Source organism: Hippocampus comes, unplaced genomic scaffold (genome assembly GCF_001891065.2).
Source record: "Hippocampus comes isolate QL1 unplaced genomic scaffold, H_comes_QL1_v1.1 scaffold568, whole genome shotgun sequence".
In the NCBI taxonomy this organism is placed as follows: Eukaryota; Metazoa; Chordata; class Actinopteri; order Syngnathiformes; family Syngnathidae; genus Hippocampus; species Hippocampus comes.
This window is the reverse complement of record NW_017842052.1, coordinates 462,109-481,909: the sequence shown is the minus strand read 5'-3', so window position 1 is coordinate 481,909 and position 19,801 is coordinate 462,109. Positions and strand designations below refer to the sequence as shown.

Below are 19,801 nucleotides of genomic sequence, written 5' to 3'. Positions count from 1 at the left end.
CTGCACTAGAGTCTAGTCTAGAGACAGGACACAGCAAGATATGTGATAACGTGCACTGTGGATGGGGGAGAAGAGTGAATCGAATTACGTGACGGTTTTTCCTTAAAACATAACAGAAATGTAATTAAATTTGAATACACAAAAAACTGAAGAACCAACTTGACCCGTATTCAAACACATAAGAGAGTTCATCAAAAAAAAAAAAAACACGCTCAAGTTCAATTTGCCACCTTTGCTGAGTGTACTTTTCTCGGAGGCCCGCCCCTGAGTGTCCTTTGACCCGGAAACGAACACGTCATCGTACTCGCATTTCCGTGCCAACATGGCGGCATCCATGGCAGCCCAGGTTGCAACGAGAGGACTCGGCGTAGCCGCGTCACAGCACCTACTCCTGAACAGGCTCAAGGTATCGTCCTTTGCTTCCGCCTCAGAATGCAGCCGCGCGCTCTCAAGTCACGTTCGATGAACGTCCGCTCCACGCTTGTGCTTTGTTGCTACGCGGCTAGCGTGTTAGCGCGTCTCACAAACGCGAACGCGAGTGATGCCGGCTGAAGTCGACCGTGGCACTCGGCTGGTGACATCACATCTCGATTTGGTTTGTCCCGCAATAATTGCAACTGCGCGTTACGTGACGGCAGTTACGCGAGCCTCTGTGAGGAGAGATGTCTGGTAGTCATAAACGACAATTGCCTCACGCGGATCAACATCGCGACCCTTGTTTTGGCTATGCGGGCGCGTCGTTCAACACGTGGGTGACCTTGTCATCTTTTCGCGATGAATTCAGCGGAACCGTTCGTCTGTAAGCTTTGGACAGAGAACAGCCTCGAGTCCCCAAAGCACCGCCGTTTGCGATAAGACTTTGGTGTAAAGGTCAAACTTTGCACTTTGACCAATAGTTGACTGATTTTGGTACTTTGAACACCGCGTTTGTTCTGATGAGATTTTCCCGTTGCAAAAAGCTACCGTTACATTCTTGAGCCCACCGCTTTCCGTATGAAATGTTTCAAGTGACGAGTACAGTAACAATTATGCCCAAACCCTACGAAGATGGCGTGACGACACACTCCAGGGAACCCCTGGCTATCATTGGGGAAGAAACGCAAACCGCCACCGCAAGAGGGAAAAATGTCATCAATTTTATTCAATAGGAGAATTCAAACGTCTTATATGGAAAAAGAAACACAAGGGAATGTGTGTAATGTTTGGAAACATAGCACAAAATTGTTGTTGGGTTTTTTTTTCTTTGTTTTGCCTTCCCATGTGCTGTTTTGTGCTCTTGCCCGTTCAAAACGCAAGTCACATGCAAAGCGGAGAAAGATGGCATCTGTCTCCAAAAGCCCCGTAAGTAGTACGGATGAGCGGCGGCAGGAGCCGTGGAGCGTGGCCCCCTGGATTTAGATCAAATCGATTGGCGTGCCGGCGGCCTCGCTCTAATCTCCAGCAGACAGGCTTAAGGATGGGGAAAACCTCACTGCCGTGTCTCCGCAGGTACTCAAGTAATTAGCGTGCTTAATAAGCTCGGATCTACCCGTATCGTGTTATTCAAAGGTGTCATACTTGAGAAAAGATAACGGGACGAGTTAGGCAAAGCCGCCGCAAGACTACAAAAACTGCTGCTGTGTCAATAAAGTATGAAAATGGCTCACGTATAAAATCGGTCCATCCGTGCGGCGTCAGCACTTTGATCTCTCGGCCGTTAGGCGTAGGGGAAAGCTCGTCTCGTTTGGGTCGGGCGGCAACACCTTTTCATGCCACGTTTGAGAGGCACAGCGTTGAGAGGGCCAGACCTTCCGGACCCGGTCTTAGTGTCCCAAATCCAACTCGAGTGTCTTCATGGGACTTTGCAAGTGCTTGCGCTCTAGTGAAAGTACGTGACAACCTACCTCGAGGGACATCACTAATCTGGACATGGTCACGGCCCTTCGTCGTAAACCTTTCCAGTAAAATGGCCGCCAACTACCTTGTATAATACCATATGAACATTTCTAGATGTAAAACCAGGAAGGTGGAACACAGTATAAACATGTCAATTACAAATACGTGTATATGGAGAAAAAAAACTGCCACCGCGGACGATTGTCGAAATCCTCGGCTTTGCCAATTTGTCGTCTGGGCCGAGCTTGGTCTGAAGAGAATCCCTTTCCAGGGTGAGAGGCAAGTTCATCCTTTGTAGACGGCGAGATTTGCTTCCGTTTACCAGACGTGTTTTCAGACGAGGTGCGCTGTGCCTTCGCAAGTACGATGACATACCGAGTGGCTGGTAGCGTTGCTCGGCAACGGAGGGGAATCCCACGCTGCACACTTTGTTCATAAGTAAGGTCGCGGCGGCAGTTTGCTTCCCACGATTGGTTGTCACCGAGGCCTTTTCATGATTTGGGGGGAGAAATCTTGTCGTTCTGATGACGTTGTGAAGGTGTTCATTTTCAGCGAAATTGCCAAATGGAAAATGAATGACGTGAACTTTTTCAATGTGAACGTTACAGGGGCGGAAAGGAGCTTCGACTGTAAATGATTTTCTGGATCGCCATTCTTTTCCATGGCCCGAGCAGCAGACATATTGATGTATAACAATGCGTAGTCGCGCTGCCATCGTGAGATTTATTGCTCAAAAACGACACTGTCTGCCTGACAAATTGTTTTCCTCTGATAAAGGCGAGCAAGGTCTCCTTGACTCGAATCGAATGCACCGTGACTTTCATAGCATGTCTTCGGAAACCCCCCGAGGCGAGCTCTGCTCTTGAATGTGCAAAGCGCACATCGGGATTTTTCAAAAGCTATGTCTGATTGTTTGATTTGGAGAAGGGTAACAAAATTGTCGAATGCCCCGGCCGTGGCATAATTTTGTGTACCGCACTCCGGTTCACCTTTGCACTGACGGCAGGAAGTTGCGTGACATTGACCGATTTTGTGTGTGTGTGTGTGTGTGTGTGTGTGTGTGTGTGTGTGTGTGTGTGTGTGTGTGTGTGTGTGTGTGTGTGTGTGTGTGTGTGCGTGCGCGCGTGTGTGTGTGTGTGTGTGTGTGTGTGTGCGTGTGTGCGCGTGTGTGTGCGTGCGTGTGCATGTGTGCGCGTGCGTGTGCGTGTGTGTGTGTGTGTGTGTGTGTGTGTGTGTGCGCGTGACACAAACACACCTTTTCCTTACTCTGACAGCCAATATTGTGAGCGCACACATCCCATTCCCAGTTTTCCAACCGTGCGACATTTCCTCCCGCTCATGTAAATAATTGAAAAGCCCTAAGCACCTCACTAGTTACAGAAATGCCAATTAACTTGGGGAAAGCGGTATTCAAATCAACTTAGAGCTAACTTTGTCCCTTGCGGGCAGGAAATGTAAATGTGTTCTGGAGCTGAGACAGAAGGAGAAGCTGCCCGTTGTTTGAAGTTCCTGCAGGAGCTGTTGCAAGCGGGTGGGGGGGCTCTCCGCCCCTCCGCGTAAAATATTCAGGACCCAGTCTCATTGAGACACCTTTGTTGCCCGTGTTTCCCTACCAATCATTCAGGGCTGGGAAAATGTGGCCAAGTCATTAAATTGGAGTCCTTGAGAGTAGAAAAACCCCAAAACATGTTAGCAAAGAAAACAACTCGGCACCTCTCTATCTGCTTTGCTTTATGGCTATGACTGTAAAAGGAGAAGATAAATCACGCAGCCTAACTCACCCCGAAAGTAGTGATGCGCTGTACTTGCTGCAGACAATACATTTTGCTTACGCTGGAGATATTGGACTCGACAGATTGTGATCAACGCTTGATGACTTCATGGTATCTGCCTCAGTGGTAAAAATGGCTGCAACGTGTCTGACAATGGAGCCGGGCGAGCTTCCACCTGCCGGCACCGTGTTTCACCAGCCACTCCAAGCCAAATAGAAAAACATGTGCATCCACGTCAGACGGTCGCCCATTGGCTCCGCCCGTACGCCGATGTACTGCGTATGCACGTGCTGTGTCTGGCTGGATCTCTAGCGACAGTCTCTCTTGCTCTCTGTCGCTCTTTCTATCTCGCTCTCTTTCAATCTCTCGCGAGCTATCTTTCTCTCTTTCTCTGCCGCTCTCTATTTCTCTCTGTGTCTCTTTCTAGATAGGTGCTTTTCAAAGCTTTCTCTATTCCCGTTTATAGAGAAACTAATTAAGGCACCGACCTGAAAATATGCATTGCAATTGATGTCGAACGCATAAACTTAGTGAACTGTTGGCCCTGCTGGCTTGCAAGATTGAAACACTGCTGTAATTGCTCGCCAGCCAGAGAAATAAAGTATGAAGGCTTTACACTTGGTATCTAGCTTGCTATTTACTCGTCCTATGTCCTGAGCGGCACCGTTGCACGGTCAAGGTGCAGCCGCTCTGTCTCTCTTTGCGCTGCTCTAATGGTGACAAAACGAGAGGCTTTGCTACTCATGAAAGAGATTTTTGCCATCTGTCCACACCTTGTTAACAAGCAGACGGTCAGTGTACACATTCTGTATCACCGAATCCTTTATGCTGCGGTTATTTGGACACGCGCATGCCTTCACAGAGCGATCCAGCTATCGTTTGGTAACTAATCTCTTCATTTATTTCTTGCAGACCGCTTCACCTCTCTGGGTCAGAGAAAATATTCTGCCAATTGGTTTTACATTGAAATGCAATATTTGCCTTCACGAGGTTTGACAAACCGGGGCAGCTGATCACAGTAGACCTGCAGGGCCGAGTAAGGTACTGTCGCACCTGCGCGTGTCTTACGGACACTGGCCTGACCAGGCCATTATACCTTTCTGGGGATGCACCCAAAATTGGGCCACCGAGCATTGACGGTCGGCAGAAATGACCCACGAGGGCATTTTTCCGATTTCGGATAGACCGAAACAACCCGGCCCAGACGGGATGTTGCTACGACGCGGGCAAAAAAATGCCTACCGGCATACGCTTGTCTGGTAAAGGCCACAAATGTTTGGACGTTAGCCTCACGAGCTCTGGCTCGTCCAATCGCCGACTCCGATGGGATCTCAACTGTCTTCATTTGTTTGTTTGCAAACATTTCTTCAATTTGTAGAACGTGGTTTGAAAGGTTGAGTTTGCAGTGATTTGGGCATGCGCGCGTCAATCACTAGGATCATTCAAAGGCATGTGCCTGCAAGTGGAATTTTCAAATTGGCCACGATCTGATTTACCGGAGTGCTTTGTTAGTGTTTGAGGGGATGTGGATTATTGCACCGTGATCAGTCAGTCAGCGTCGGTTGACCGAGTTGTCACGCAAGTGTCTGCGCGTATGCCCGACGACATCATTAATGCACCGGAGAGGAAAAAAACCGAAGCAAAGGAGGAAAATCCACACATTTGTCCGAGTGCGTCGATTGTGAGCGTTCTCTGAGTGGCCCTCGAGTGCTATCGGGCAACACACTCAAACGAGAAAATGACCCACTTGACCGGAACCGGTGACAATGGAGATGAAACGTCTTTTTCTCAAGTGACTTGTTTTTCCGAACGCTATTATCCAACAACAAATTTGTGGCCAGGGAATATGCTCGAGTGGCCAGTAACCCGGGGCAACCACGAGCCACAGTGGCCGATGAGCGGAAAAAAACAAAAAACATTCATTCGTCTTAAATAAACAAAGTCAAATTGAAAAAAAATTCCACTTTCAACCAGTAAGCACGGCCGTTTTTGTCATTTCCCAACTACCAAAACTCCCCAACTCAAAACGACCATCAACCCCCCCATTCCTATGCATCCCTACGCATTCAACAGTTATTCTTGAACACTTTTTTTGTTTGTTTGAGAGGATGTACGGGAGGCTGTGCGAGTGTCAGTTCGCTCAAGACCTTTGCCGACACAGCGGAGTGGAAATGTTCCCATTCGAGACAGCAGATTTGTGACAGCCGTTTGGATTCTTTTAACCGCAGTAGGCTTCTCTTCCTCACCTTCAGTGCAACTGGCTAAATCCGAAAAGATGGCTGAATCTTCAGGAGTACCAGAGCAAAAGGTTGATGCAAGAGTATGGCGTGGCCGTCCAACGCTTCTTCGTAGCCGACACGGCCTCGGAGGCCTTCGAGGCTGCAAAGAGACTCGGTGAGTAGTACAAACACATACGCACTGATGTGCTGTGCAGGGCATTGGTCCCCAACCTTTTTTTTTTTGTCTCACAGACCACTTGAGACAAGTTCATGCGGTTCACGGACCGGCAGCCTTTTTTGTTTTTTTAAATTGCTTTGAGAGTGCCACTTTTAAAGCACGGCTGCTGACCAAAAAGATATTCAGAGAGCAATTCAACATTTGATGAGCATAGATTTGTTGTCATTCCTTTCAAACAAGGTTTTTCGACTGTAGAAATGTAGAGTAAAATAAAATAACACTGTGAACCATTGAGAAGTTGACCGATCAGGAATAATAAAGACGGCAAATAATGTAGACATAATAATACTCAAGTTAGGATCCTCCGTACGGCATCAGAATCATTGCTACTCTAAAATGGGACTGATCGAAAGAAGACGCAAGCGATGGTTGCTTTCTGTCGGCGATTGCCGGCTAGTTCTTAGCGTCTGACCTGCTAATCTCTTGAAAAACAAGAATGTGGCGGAAAATCTTCCCCGTGGACCCAGTGAAACCATCAGTCCGACCTATTTGCGCCACGCCGCCGCGCCACGTGACCTGTTGGGATTCATCGGAGATAAAGTTTCATCTCAACGAATCATGTCTTCCAAATCTCTTGCTTAATGCATCGCAGCCTGTTGTTGTTTGGAGCTTGCTGATTGTGCCTTCTTGGTTTTCTTATCATGGCACTCAAGCAAATGCGTTGCTTTGAACAGCCTCTCATGCTCACTTTTTCACACATCGCGTGGCTTTTGTTCAGCGTTTCCTTCTTCATGGTTTAGTGTAACCCTTGGCTTTGCAATTTGGATCATTAGCCCCGCCCGAGTCATTTTATTCCAGCAGTTGACAAATAGACTTGATTTATATCGAACACAACCAAAAGCACATTTGTGCGCACTCGCTCATATTTTGCATCTGCCAGCTTCGCTGTTCTCTCTGCCCACTCACCAAATTACCCAACACATATACCGCCAGCTTCAGCTGTTTTTTTTCTCCTCTAAACTGAATTGGATTTTTTTGTTTGTTTAGTTGGTACCCCCCCCCCCCTCACCCTTCAGTGCCCTCTCCAGCTGCAATTCTCTGCATCCAGGATTGTGGTTTGCAAGTGTGATGCCACGCTAACCACGGTCTGACTTCAGAAATTCGTTCAATGCACATTTTTTACGGAATTGGCGCCAGAAGAGGTATTTTGCCGTTGATTTCTTGGTCGGAGTAACATACAAACAAAATGTAAAATACTTGACTCCAATTGACTTGCGTGGCATTTCTTCGGGTTCATCGAGGGGGCAGTAACATTTTTGGCAGATGGCTGACTCAAACCATATCGGCTCATTGTTTTAATTTTTATGGACCCATACTGGGAGACGTGTGCAAGGAGCTGTCAGGAAGTCCAAGCTTTTGGAGTGCATACCCCACAGGGAGTTAAAAAAAAAAAAAAAAAAAAAAAGCACAGTTTTAGCCTTCTGTCTGTCAAAAGTTAATTGCCCAGAGCCATCATTAAAATACACATCACCTCGAAAGAGATTGCACTTTTTCACTCTCCAATTTTGCTGCTGTAAATTGGGAATGTCTCCTTTGTGAGACAAATAAAGGTTTTCTTACCTTAACTTAGATATTTTTTTGTCACTTGTTCTCATTCTTTTACTCAAGAAAAAAAAGTGCATTCAGAAGTTGCCTCTCTTAAATGTTATGTCTCACATTCATTCAAGTCAAAAGCAAACGTAAAAGGTAATCAATTAAAAAAAAACCAAAAAAAACCCTGCACTGGTCCAATATGATTCGTGTATGACATATTTCCTTTCACATATGACTCGGGTATGCCATATTTTCAAAATGTGTTGCTGTGCTTTCTTAGCACGCATGCAGGGTCATTTTACGGATGAAAATCCACACTTAGCAAAAGTGACTCTCATGCAGTGCACTTTGTTTTATCACTTGCCGGGCAGATGCATCCGTTGCGCATATCTTGATGATTTTTTTTTTCCTTTTCCCCTTCCTTGATTAATCTTTGAGTTCTGCCCCGCATGCACTTTTGGATTCTTAATTACTCTCCAATGTGAGTTTTGATAGAAGGGATCAGCAATTCATCCAGTGTACACCAAATAGAAGCATATAGATAGAAGAAGGCGATCAAGTATGGTGAAAGTGAGGCATACGGCTGACCGGACCTCCGCGTCAGTCCATAAATCCTCCTTTGTTGTTCCCAGCATCCCCACTGAAGGGCCTTTTTTCCAATTACTTTCTTCTTTTCCTTTCAGAAAAGCAGGCGGCATCTCTGCTGAAAAGCGCTGACGGTAGCATTTAGTGCGGAGGAGACTTGGCTTAACCACAGCCCTTTGGCGAGCATCTTTGTCACATGTGCTGAAGGATAAGACGATCGCGCGTGTGTGCGTGCGCGCGCCTTTGTGTGTGACTGTGAAGCAGATGGACACTGTTGTGTCCTCTTCTTGATGGTCTACAAACGGGAGTCATTTTGAAGGAATTGCGTTCATGTAACACACCTTTTTTTTTTTTCAGTGTGTAGTTCAGGTTTGTCAATGCCATTCCTCCTTTGTTGTCTCCCGCTCTCTATGTGAGTACATGAAACTCAATTTTGTGCCTAACCTTTAATTGTTGATGAAAGAGTAAAGCAGCAGCAGTCCAGCGGCTTGACTTGAATGCCCTAGTTCAGGCCGATTCGCTGTTCGATTGGGTGAATAAGTTGAGCGCAGCAAGGGAGTGCAGTGCTTTACCGGCGCATTCCCATTTGAATCCTTGCATGGACGGAGCAGCTCGCGTTCCTCACGAGTACTCACCTGTGACAAAGGAAGACAGATGGTTCCGCACTTCTTGCCATTGTGGCAAAAGCCCGATTCGGAGGGCGGGGTTTTGGAGGCTGGAATTATATCATTCAAGGGTCTGAAACAATACGGACACATTTTTCATAGTTAAGGAAGAGACACCGTGCGCGTGGACCGGATGTCACAGCATAAATTAGCGAGCTCACAAGTCTCTGGTTTCCACAAAAAAAAAAAGGCATGCATTTCTAAATTGTCCTAACAGCTGAAAATAGGCTTTGCAGGGTAAAGCCGCCTTTTGTAAGCAGCTTAGTGTTTCCACCTCCTCATTACGCGCAAACCATAACCTATTCACGTCAAGGGTGAGACATAGAAATTTTTTTAGACGCGCATCCTCCTCGATCCACTGAGCGCGATTCTAATGTGCCAGTGGAAGTCAAATGGAGACGATGACTTGTTTCCATGGTACCTCGCACGCATGGAAGCAACACAACAATCCATGTATGAATTCGATTTGACTGAAGTCCGGGAAATGTTTTATATTGAGAAACCCAATTGTTCCTTAGGTGGTAATCACACCACAACTACTTCTGAGAAAAGACACTATTTCGTCTTACTTTGAACTCTTTTTGCAAAGTGGCAGTTTTTGTTCACGGATTTAGTCATCAATGAGTCCTCTCAACCCCGTTTGTGTATGGGTGCACCTTTTTATCCTCTCCCACCCAACCTCTCAGCTCCAGACTGTGAAGACTGGCTCTCACTAATACAGTGTTAGTTTAATCCTCGCCATCCTGTCAGAGACTATTTTCTCTGGTGGTGCTTCTTTTTCTCTCTCTCTCTCTCTCTCTCTCTTTTCCGTCTGTAGCTCCTCCTGCAGGAAATGTGTTTTTTAGGCCTCTGTGAGTTCCCGTGTTGTGTCTTTGTGGTCTCCTTCCTTTGCTGACATAGGATGAGCTTGTTTCTTGCCTCGGGGGTCAAGGTGTTCATCCAGCTGTCCACTCATTTCCCAACCTGACGAGAGCCTATTGTCAGTGGCTGAACTTGGCCACTGAGATCATAATAACCTTGCCTGGAGCCATCTTTCATCGAGAGCACTGACTCCATTTAAACGGGGCTATTCCAGGATGAATGCTGAAGCGTCACGGCAAATTTTCAGCTCTGAAATATGAGAGCACGGTCAAGGCGTTCTTTTTTTTCCATTGCATACATTTGAGAAGGATAACTTAATCAATATACAAAAGTGCATTTTTTTACATTGCATGCTATGTGCGGAGTAGCAAGACCGATTGATGTACGGAGTAAAAGCATCGATCGTCGTCCTTGTCCCTAAAGTAAATATGTTGCGCCTTACTTAGACTTCGCATATCACGCCCAATGGTACACGCGCCGTTTTTCTCCCCTTCCCTCGAGCCGATGAGCAGCACACTTAAGCGGGACAAAATGGTGCGAAACCGTGATTGATCTATTTATGTATTTGATGTTATTGTTTTGTGCCACCCTTGTTGTGTTTTCCATAGCTTTCTATTTTCCTTTCAGATGCCAAAGAGATTGTGTTGAAAGCTCAGATTCTGGCTGGTGGAAGAGGCAAGGGTGTATTTGACAGTGGCCTCAAAGGTGGAGTGCATCTAACCAAGGAGTGAGTGGGCCCTTTGCTTGCTGTAAAAAAAAAAAAAAAAAAAGAGCCAGATACATACCATCGTCAAGATTACTTGAAATGAAAGTAATGCCGTTCTAATTTTCTTTTGTAATATTTTTTTTGTCTTTGCCTCTCATTTTCTGCAGCGACAGACAAATTTAGTTTCGCCGCATGACAGATTGACACGACTATTTTCCTCTGTTAGGGCTTTGTGCCGTCACAAAGTTTGATTTTTGCATGCAAATTTCATTGGCTGAAATCTTAAAAGGAAGCTTTACCCTTAAGTGTTGTGCATAGTTTTCAATGCTGCTCTTTGTAGTATTATTAGTAATTTTTTTTACTGTTTTGATTATTATCTAAACTATTAAATACTAGGCCATATCCATTACTGCTGTGACAACTGAATTGCCCTCCCGCGATTCATAAAATTTCTGTCTCTATGTACATCTGTATGCACACAAAAATGATAAAATGATGCGCACTTTGCAATCGCCACTGAGAATGAAATGAATACTGAGCTTTCCTTTTGATAATCACGATTGCTTCTTTGGTATTAATTTCTACATCTGGCTCTCCGGAAGCGAAGTTCATTGACGGTACAGCGTCGAGGAGCTCTCGTTTTCCGTCACGCTGGACTCCCCTCGAGTCTTTCGTATTGCCTCCAGTATGCAGCAACATCTTTTCATCTTCTGCCGTAGCCCTGCAGTTGTTGGTGAGCTGGCCCATAAGATGCTGGGTTTCCATCTGACAACCAAGCAGACGCCTAAAGATGGAGTCAAAGTGAAAACGGTAAGTTTTTGTCCGGAGGGGGATGTTCAGAAAGTAGAAGAAACACGTCAAGGTTCAAAAATCTACAAATAAAAAAGGTTAAGAAAAGATCAGCAGCAAGCCGGAGCTGCTGAAACAGGCTGCCACCCTCGCAGCGCTGTTGATCAAAAACGTAGATCTCCGGTTATGTTAGAGCTCATTGCATAATCTGAACCAAAACAAGCAAGACGAGTTGTGCACCATGCGAAAATTACACTCCTCACAAAAACAAAAACAGTAGATTGGGCTTTTGGATGACCTCGCCTATCAAGGTAAACCTAAAATACGCTAAAACCTTTCGATGGGGAACTTCAATTCAACTTTTCTCAACTTTGGAGTGCACATACCCAGCTGCCCTGCTTTTTTTGTCATTTTTGCACAACCCGCCATTCTCCCTCGCACGGAGTTTAAGGGCGGTGCTTTTAGTCTGATCTTGGCCAATCCTAGGCCTGCCGGCACTCAGTTGTCAACCTTCCAATGAAGCTTGAATGAGCGAGCCATGTGAAATATTATGGTGGAGATCCAATGCCAGAAAATTGACTGTGAGGCAACGGCCGGCCGGCCGGCCGAGGGAAAATAGCGCGACGTGTATCGTCTTTAAATGCTGAAGATAGACAAGGTATTCCTTCTCACCTCAGTAACTATTCTTTTGGTCCCAGCTGGGATTCTGAGCCGGGCCCCCTGTCGTCTTAGCTAAAGACTACAGTCTCCAACTTGGCTTTTAAACCGGCAAATGGGTTCTCGCCAACGAAAGCAGTCACCCATCAGTCACCTGTGCCCCGTTGTCCGTGCGTAGGTCATGGTTGCCGAGGCCTTGGACATAAGCAGGGAAACCTACTTTGCCATTCTAATGGATCGCTCCTGTAATGGTCCCGTTATGGTTGGAAGTCCCCAGGGAGGCGTGGATATTGAGGAAGTAGCAGCCACCACACCAGAACTCATTTTTAAGGTATGTCAATCGTGGTTCACACTCCACATACGCCATTAGTCCAAATAGGAGATTATAAGCCTCCAAGAAAGACTGCTGAGGAGGAAAAAAAGGAATGAAAGTGATTACTCCGATTTCTCAACATCATGATTGTAGGTTTCAATTTATCGTGATCAACCCTCCGTTCGTATGTACCGCTTCCAAAATATTCTTTTTGTCATAGCTTCTTAATGCCAGTGTGGCTCATATTGCGGGAGAAGAATTCCTTGCATACGTTCACTGGTTTTTCCAGTTATTCTAGCGATCGTCAGTTTCAAGTGATTCCAGTGACCCTTTTCTGTCATCAACAATTTGGTCCACCTGTGTACTTTGACTTTATGTAGACAGGACATGCTCCTTTTCGGTGCTATATATATATTTTGGTGCATCACACGCGTGTCTTTTATTTTTACCAGGTCTGCATTTGTCAGCCTCGTCTTCCTTGTTATGCCCTCCTTATGATGTGCCTCCTTAGTTTGATGTGACGATGAGCATTTGCTGCTGGAAAATGACGCCCGATTGTTTGAGACGCTGTCACCCTTTTTCACTCACGGTCCTCCATCTCCCCCCCCCCCCTGTACTCCGACTCTCACAGGAAGTCATAGATATCTTTGAAGGTGTACAGGACGCCCAGGCAGTTCGCATGGCAGCTAATTTGGGTTTCAAAGGCCCTCTGCAGAGACAGGTAATCTGCTTTATACGGTCCTAACAGAGTGTGATATGCAGAGCCACTGCTCGATTGTATGTACAGTATGTCTATCCTCTGTGTGCCCCGGCAGCTGCGCGATTATTTATAGAGCGATCAAACTTGGTATGATTAGTTTTTCCGATGCGTGCCGTGAAGTGTCACCGCACAAGGCACGTTTGCCAGAGGGCCACTTGTCACATCTGGCAGTCGAGTGCAGTGCTGAGCAAGTGGTATTGCCCTCGATTGTGTTTCGAGGGCGAAAGACGCTGAATTGTATTTAGGACGCATTGATGTTTGGCTGCGTGTGGGAGTCACATCATTTGTATGATTCCACGCTTTAGCAATTTTATTTTTCAGGTTCACTTCGTTGAAAATGAAGCGATAAGCAAACAAAATACATATGTCCACGTACGACGTTAATGTGGAACCCCCATTGCCTTTTGGCCAAATGATCTCTCATCAGTGTTGTTAAATCCAGCTTCTCTAAAGTCAAGCCTCTCCTTTCTCAACAGCACTTTGAAGCAGTCATTCACGTCTTCCTCACGATCTTACTGAATGCACCTTACTTTCAAGTCAGCCAGTCCTCCATTACGCGTCTCCGGTTGGTCCAAAATGCTGCCGCTCGCCTCTTGACGGGTACTCGTAAGAGGGAGCGTATCACTCCTACTCACTCCCGTCACTGGACCCCGAAATATTTTAGCGTTGTTTCGAAGATCCTTTCCAAGCCCCCTCGCTGCCCATCTTTCAAACTCATTTTTATTCTTTGGCTTTTGACTCAGCGGGAGACTTGATTTTCAGTTTGGCGGTTTTCGTTTTCTACTGTCTTTGTTTTATTGTTTGTTTTTGTTGTGAATAATTTTTGCTCCATGTACAGCACTTTGTATATGACGGCGGTTGTTTTAAAGTTGCTCCGAAAATACACTTGAGTTGAGTTGAGTCGCTGACATTCCAGCAAAGCCAAATCAGAGAGTGTGACAGTGAAGGTGATCCGCCATGTTTTGTTGCGCATGTGGGAGGCTGATTGGTGTTGGGCGGACCGGCTGCTCAGATCTGAAGCATCGGGTAATTATTTTCCTCTGTGGACTTTGCAGGCAGCAGATCAGATTAAGAGGCTCTATGATCTCTTCCTGAAAGTCGACGCCACTCAAGTTGAAGTCAACCCTCTTGGAGAGACCCCTGAAGGACAAGGTACAGCTTTTCTCTCATGATTTCAATCCATGTTTTTTTTTTTTCTTTTCTATGCCTGAAAGATATGTTGTAGGCTTCAGCGAGTGCCGAATTCAACAGCAGCCCCGACCACGGGAAGAGTGTAGTAATGGGACGGAAACTGAATGGACGGAACACATTTGTATCGATTTCAGTATTTATTCTGACGCTACGTATTGAGGCATTGATTTTTGTCCCCGTATTCTTGCCGTGTTCCAAGAAATGGCCGTGAATATTTTGCCAGCAGTCTTTTCTCGGTAGCCTCTTGGAAATAAAATCCTTGCGATGTAACGGAGATGTCCATGAGGTCTATCCCTTCGAGGCAGCAAGGAGGCACCGAGCGACAATTGATTTGCATGCTAACCTCTGAAATCATTGATACCAACGGGCCACCGGGACACCTTTGTTTTTGTTCATTTTATTTTAGGGGCAGGAATTCACAATTGGCTCTTTGCGTGTGACATCCTGTTTCCTTTTTGCCACTGCCCACCTCGGGTCAAATTGGTGCCTTTTGTCTCCTGTTGTCCACACTGGCCGCCGGTGCTGATTTTTCTCCCTTCTCTTCTGCCGTCTCCAGTCGTCTGCTTTGATGCTAAGATCAACTTTGATGACAATGCCGAGTTCCGCCAAAAAGCCGTCTTTGCCATGGATGACATGACTGAGAGCGACCCCACGGAGATGGAAGCGGCCAAGTGGGATCTCAAATACATCGGTCTGGATGGGAACATTGCCTGCTTCGGTATGGAAACGACACGGTGTGAAAGACGGCCACCATACGCTGCGGCGCGAGTGTTTGGCCGTGGAAATGATTCGAATTGGCATCCTTAACTGAGATCTTTGTTCTCGATTGATCAAGTTCCGTTTGCTTTTCAAGAGCGTCACTTGGCATCACCAGTTGCTGAGGGTACCTATTCAAGATCACAGATCAAACACTTGTGCAAACACTCCCGTCAACCATTCGGCCACTTTAATCTGAAATGCTTCTCCATTTTGACGCCTCGCTAGCAGTCCATTTTCTCTCAAGGGCCGCCTTTTCGTCAGGACTGTTATTTTGCTCTTCCAATAAATGCCACTGAACGTTGAGGGCACAAATCTGAACTGAGACTTGGAAAACCCGATGTTTGGATGCTAGGAGCCAGTGGTCGGGAACTCCAGTCTGCCGGAGTATGATTATTTTCTTTTCACTGGTTGCGATGGGTTACTGTCCTTGGTCAGTGATATTTTGGTTTTGGATTTGTCTCATCGGTTTTCTTGTTTTGACTCGAACTGCTATAACTATCTTGAACTAGAAAAGAAAAAAAAAAGTGCAGATGGAGCCCCACGGGGCTTTTGGATTGTATTGCTACCAGGTCAGCTCAGATGATTATTATTTTATTTTTTTCACGTTTGGTTCGTGTGTGTCTTTTACATGTTGTCGTGTGCACACGCACATTTGTCTGTGTGTTTGCAAATTCTCTTGCTCACATGAACATCTCCGTCATGTCTATGAGTATATCTGGTCAAAGGCCTCACGAGGCACAGTGCGCAGGAACCTTAGAAATGTAGAATTGACCTTTTGAGAGTTTGGCTTGCTTATAGTAAACATCATGTGCTTACAGTTTCTAGAATGCTGCTAAATGAGCCACTTGCAGATCACGCTTTCCATGTTGATCATGGCGCATCGATGAGGGTGGAGGAGGAATCGTTACCTACGTCTCGAGTCATTTGTCATCACATGTCCAAAAGGAAGGCCCGTTCACTTTGAATGTCTATTCCTTAAAATGATCTTTCATAAAAGCATACTTGTAACCCTCCAAACGCTCCTGCTGAATTGTAAAGGCCCGGACCTCAATCTGTGGGCTGGGCGCAGGAGATGCCCTCGCTATGTAACAGATTTGGAGCATTTTTTTTTTTTTTTTTTTTTGGCAAAGAAGCGTGCACAAATCTCGCCAGATCAAGATGTACCACACGGTTTGGCTTCTCACGCAAAAAGACCGAGTACTGCAACAAAGGCTAAAGGGGTTCAAGGACAGTTAGTTGGAGAACGTCCAAATGGATTCACCCAGGTCCCCTTTACCTTTTTTTTTCCTTTTCATCTTCCAAGATGTCATTGTGTTTTCCAATTGAGTTACAGGGGTTATGCAGTAGGTCACGTTGCAAGTGGAAACGGTTTGGAAATGATGAATCTCCGTCTCGCCAAAACCTGCATTGAACAACCCGGCGCTCACCGCATCAACCCCCTCGTCACCGTCTATCTTGATTCCCTCGGGACGACACGGTTCAATCCTCACCAAAGTCAAGGCGCGCTTCCGAGCTCTCCTCTAATCCACATTCCCAGCACTTTTTGTGAGGACTCCAGAAGGGATGCCAGCGTAACCAATGTGTTCTCATTAGTGATAATCCGCCCGCAAAGTCTCTTGTGAGCCGGATTGTCAACGTTTCGCATTAGAGGCCCGCGTCCTTGTCATAAATCAAAGCCCTTGCAGAGTACGGCAGCAGCAACAGGTGCGCCGTCTCTTTGCCCCGTGTGCCTCGTAAACACACAGGCTTTCTCTCAGCGCTGTCAGCTATCCGCACGCACGCACGCACAGGCAGGCGCACAAATTCAGCACCGTAAGAACAGTTTGAAGGATCCCGCTGAAATGCCATGTCCATAAGCCATCACACAACAGCGACGGCTGGAAAGTTGAATTTTGCCCATTTCCAATCGCCGAGCATGCCGGCGCACGGTTTCGGGGGTTGGATGGTTTTGCTCTCTTGGCTCAAGCGCGACTTGGCAGGGCACCTGCTCGTGAAGTTTGCTTCATGACGACAATTTGTTTCTTCAAATTCTGCCGTGGACCCATTGGGTGATTATGAACGCAACAGTTGACTCCGGGGTGTTGGATGGCAACCAATGTATTTTTCCTGAATAAACATCTCATGATGAAGCGCATGCTATCTTGCCGTCTTTCCGTTGAATTCAAGTCTTGCTCTCATCATATCCTGTCCATTGTGGCTTTTGTTTTTGTTTTTTTCCACATGTAGTGAATGGAGCCGGACTGGCCATGGCCACATGCGACATCATTGACCTGCATGGAGGAAAACCAGCTAACTTTCTCGATCTTGGAGGAGGAGTCAAAGAGAGGCAGGTGTATGAGGCCTTCAAGCTTCTCACGGCTGACCCAAAGGTAGGCCTGTGTCTTTCGGAAAGTTTGACTCTGGTTTGCAACCCCACCTTTAATGATGCTTTACGTTTGCGCAATTACAGCTATTCTTTTTTTCAATCGTCCCCACACTTTCACACACGCCCGGGCGCTTTCCATCCGCCTCACTCTCCTCACTGTGTCTCTGGCTTTGATGTCTCAAGCTCATTGTGTCGGGAAGAGTGGAAGGGACGTGAGTGCACTGCTGGCATTGAATAGCAGACACCGGCCCTGAGATGACAAAGGCCCCCCTTCTGTGTTTTCACACCTCCACCTGCCAGTAGAGCATTTGTTGCCTTAATCATGATTATTTCCTGAACGAAAAGGGAGGCAGAAAAGCTGGGAAAATCGCCTCGCTCTTTGGGAAGACAACCTGGGAAAACACATTTTGTGAGGGGGGAAAAGGATTGCAGGTGTTATGTTATTTATTTATTTATTTGCCAGGTAATGCTGAAGCAGTATCTTGAGTCAACTGGAAGCCATTCAGCTTTGTGTTTAGGCCTCTAGCAAGTTTAAAGCGCGCCGATTTGTTTTCCACACAGCAATAAATTGCACAGTCTCTCGCCATGGCCACATATGGAAATGTTTGTGCACAAAATTCCTGAACATCGAGAGGTTTACTTCACGTCACCTGTAGGCAAGATGCCGGTGAAGGCGGAAAATACCAAATCAGACTTTTATTGCCATGCGCCGTTGCAGTCAAGTGACAGATGGATATTTTGTCCGACTCGACATCCATTTTGTTCTCGGGGCTGTTTTCTCAATATTTCTCCATGGAAGCGCTATATAAATCCGGATTGTATTGTATTGCATTGTATATAGCCTTGAGTAAATCATGACATTTCTGAGGAGTGGAAAACATGGTCAGCTACTGCGATGCGGTTCATATGGACCATAGAAGTAGCACTGAAATGGAAACTGAAACCCATGATGTCAACATGGGTTGTGGGGGCCATCGTTTTGGGCTCTTTTTCACTCATCGCCATAGTGTGAATTGTGTGACTCGTATCTGCCACTTCCTGCTTATTACGCAGCTTCGATTCCAAAGAAAAGCATGACGGAGTTCGGACAGTATTTTCACGCCCTTCACATTTTCTCCAAAATGGACGAGGTGCCGAATAATGCGGGCCGTTTTATGGAACGGCGCCATCTATCCATTCGTGGCGCAGCAACATCCGGCGGATTCCAAGGAAAAGCTGGCCCTTTTCCGCTCGTACTGCTGTCAACGGTGTAGGGTTCGGCGTTGCGTTAAATAAAGAAGCTTTCTTGGAGATTTTAATCTGTTCTTTTGCCGCTCTGCCGGCCGGCCTCACTTGGCTTCTCTCAACCAATGCCCACATTCCTCCATAGCCGCTTGGGCCAACGGCAATTGATGACTTGAGTTGAGTTTCACCTTTGGTGTGAACGAAGCATTAGAAAGACCGCGGCGGAAAGGGGCCCACTTCACATGATGTGTCTTGGCAAAAAAAAAAAAAAAAAAAAAACATGACAAAGGAAACCACGTAATTCGATCGCACATGCAGGAGTGTGTATATGCTTGTGCTTGGCGGAACTTCGCTTGTCACAATAGCTTCGTCTTCGGCTGCCCATCAGCTGCGCGTTTTGCTTTTGAGCGTTTGGTGAATTTGTTCCCATTCCTTTCTGTTGACCACTGCTTCTTTCATTTATTGGCTGATTCTGCTTATTTCCAAACACCCCGATGTTAGAAGGAGGATTCCCATTGGCTAGAGCCGCGCCAGGAAATTTGCTCACAGCTCGCAGGTCTGTCTCTGCGCGGCCCGGTCCCAAATGGGCCGAGGCCCGGTACCGGTGGTTGGGGTCTGATGATTTAAGGGTTAGTCGGCTGCCTCCTGCGATTCAAAACAGTCCTATCGGTTTCTCTTTAGCGTCAATAGACAGAAGTATGACGGAAGCGCCCCCTCCGGTGTGAATGAAGACTGACTGTTAATCCATTGCCTGCATGCTGTCACCTTGTCCAATTTGTCCCTGTGGATTGTCACACCGGCAGCCAAGTCCCGACGGCATGTCTGATGGAGCGGAGTGTTCCCCTGTCCGGACCTTCCTCATCTGCGGGAAATCGATACAGGATGGACCAGCTAATTGAGCTCTGCGCTCTCTCTGTTCTTACTGCCACCACTGCCACGAGTGGTTTGCCATTGCCGCAGCCGCCTCACACCCTTTGGATCGGGGGCGCCACTCCCTCAGCAAATCGGACCTTTCGTTAGGTCCTCGAGCGGCGGAAGATGCTTTTGGCCATGTAGTCAGAACAGCCTTCCTACACTGGAAAGACGCGCCATAGTCTACTGCGCAGTTTGACGTACCCCGTGGTTTTTGGTTGCAAAAATGAGTCTCGCTTTGATGTTGCTCCTTCAGACTGCCAGTCGCCGCAACGAAGCAAGTTCTTGCATCTATTTGCATCCGTTTTGCATCCCACCGCTAACGACGAGATGCCAAGGGAGCAAATTAAAATTCGCTGCAGTCAATGTCTTTGCAA

At 46.6% G+C, this 19,801-nt stretch overlaps 1 protein-coding gene across 1 annotated transcript in view; it reads left to right on the top strand.

Annotated features, from left to right (window-relative positions):
• The first annotated feature begins 275 nt into the window (after nucleotides 1–275).
• suclg2 (succinate-CoA ligase GDP-forming subunit beta) overlaps nucleotides 276–19,801 on the top strand; it is a 33,109-nt gene continuing 13,583 nt past the window's right edge. Inside the window, exons 1-9 of the mRNA XM_019859771.1 lie at nucleotides 276–406; nucleotides 5,900–6,041; nucleotides 10,376–10,475; nucleotides 11,174–11,264; nucleotides 12,079–12,231; nucleotides 12,845–12,934; nucleotides 14,029–14,125; nucleotides 14,721–14,882; nucleotides 17,150–17,292. Coding sequence (XP_019715330.1) covers nucleotides 323–406; nucleotides 5,900–6,041; nucleotides 10,376–10,475; nucleotides 11,174–11,264; nucleotides 12,079–12,231; nucleotides 12,845–12,934; nucleotides 14,029–14,125; nucleotides 14,721–14,882; nucleotides 17,150–17,292 — 1,062 coding nt within the window. The 5' untranslated portion in view covers nucleotides 276–322. The remainder of the gene's footprint in view (nucleotides 407–5,899; nucleotides 6,042–10,375; nucleotides 10,476–11,173; nucleotides 11,265–12,078; nucleotides 12,232–12,844; nucleotides 12,935–14,028; nucleotides 14,126–14,720; nucleotides 14,883–17,149; nucleotides 17,293–19,801) is intronic.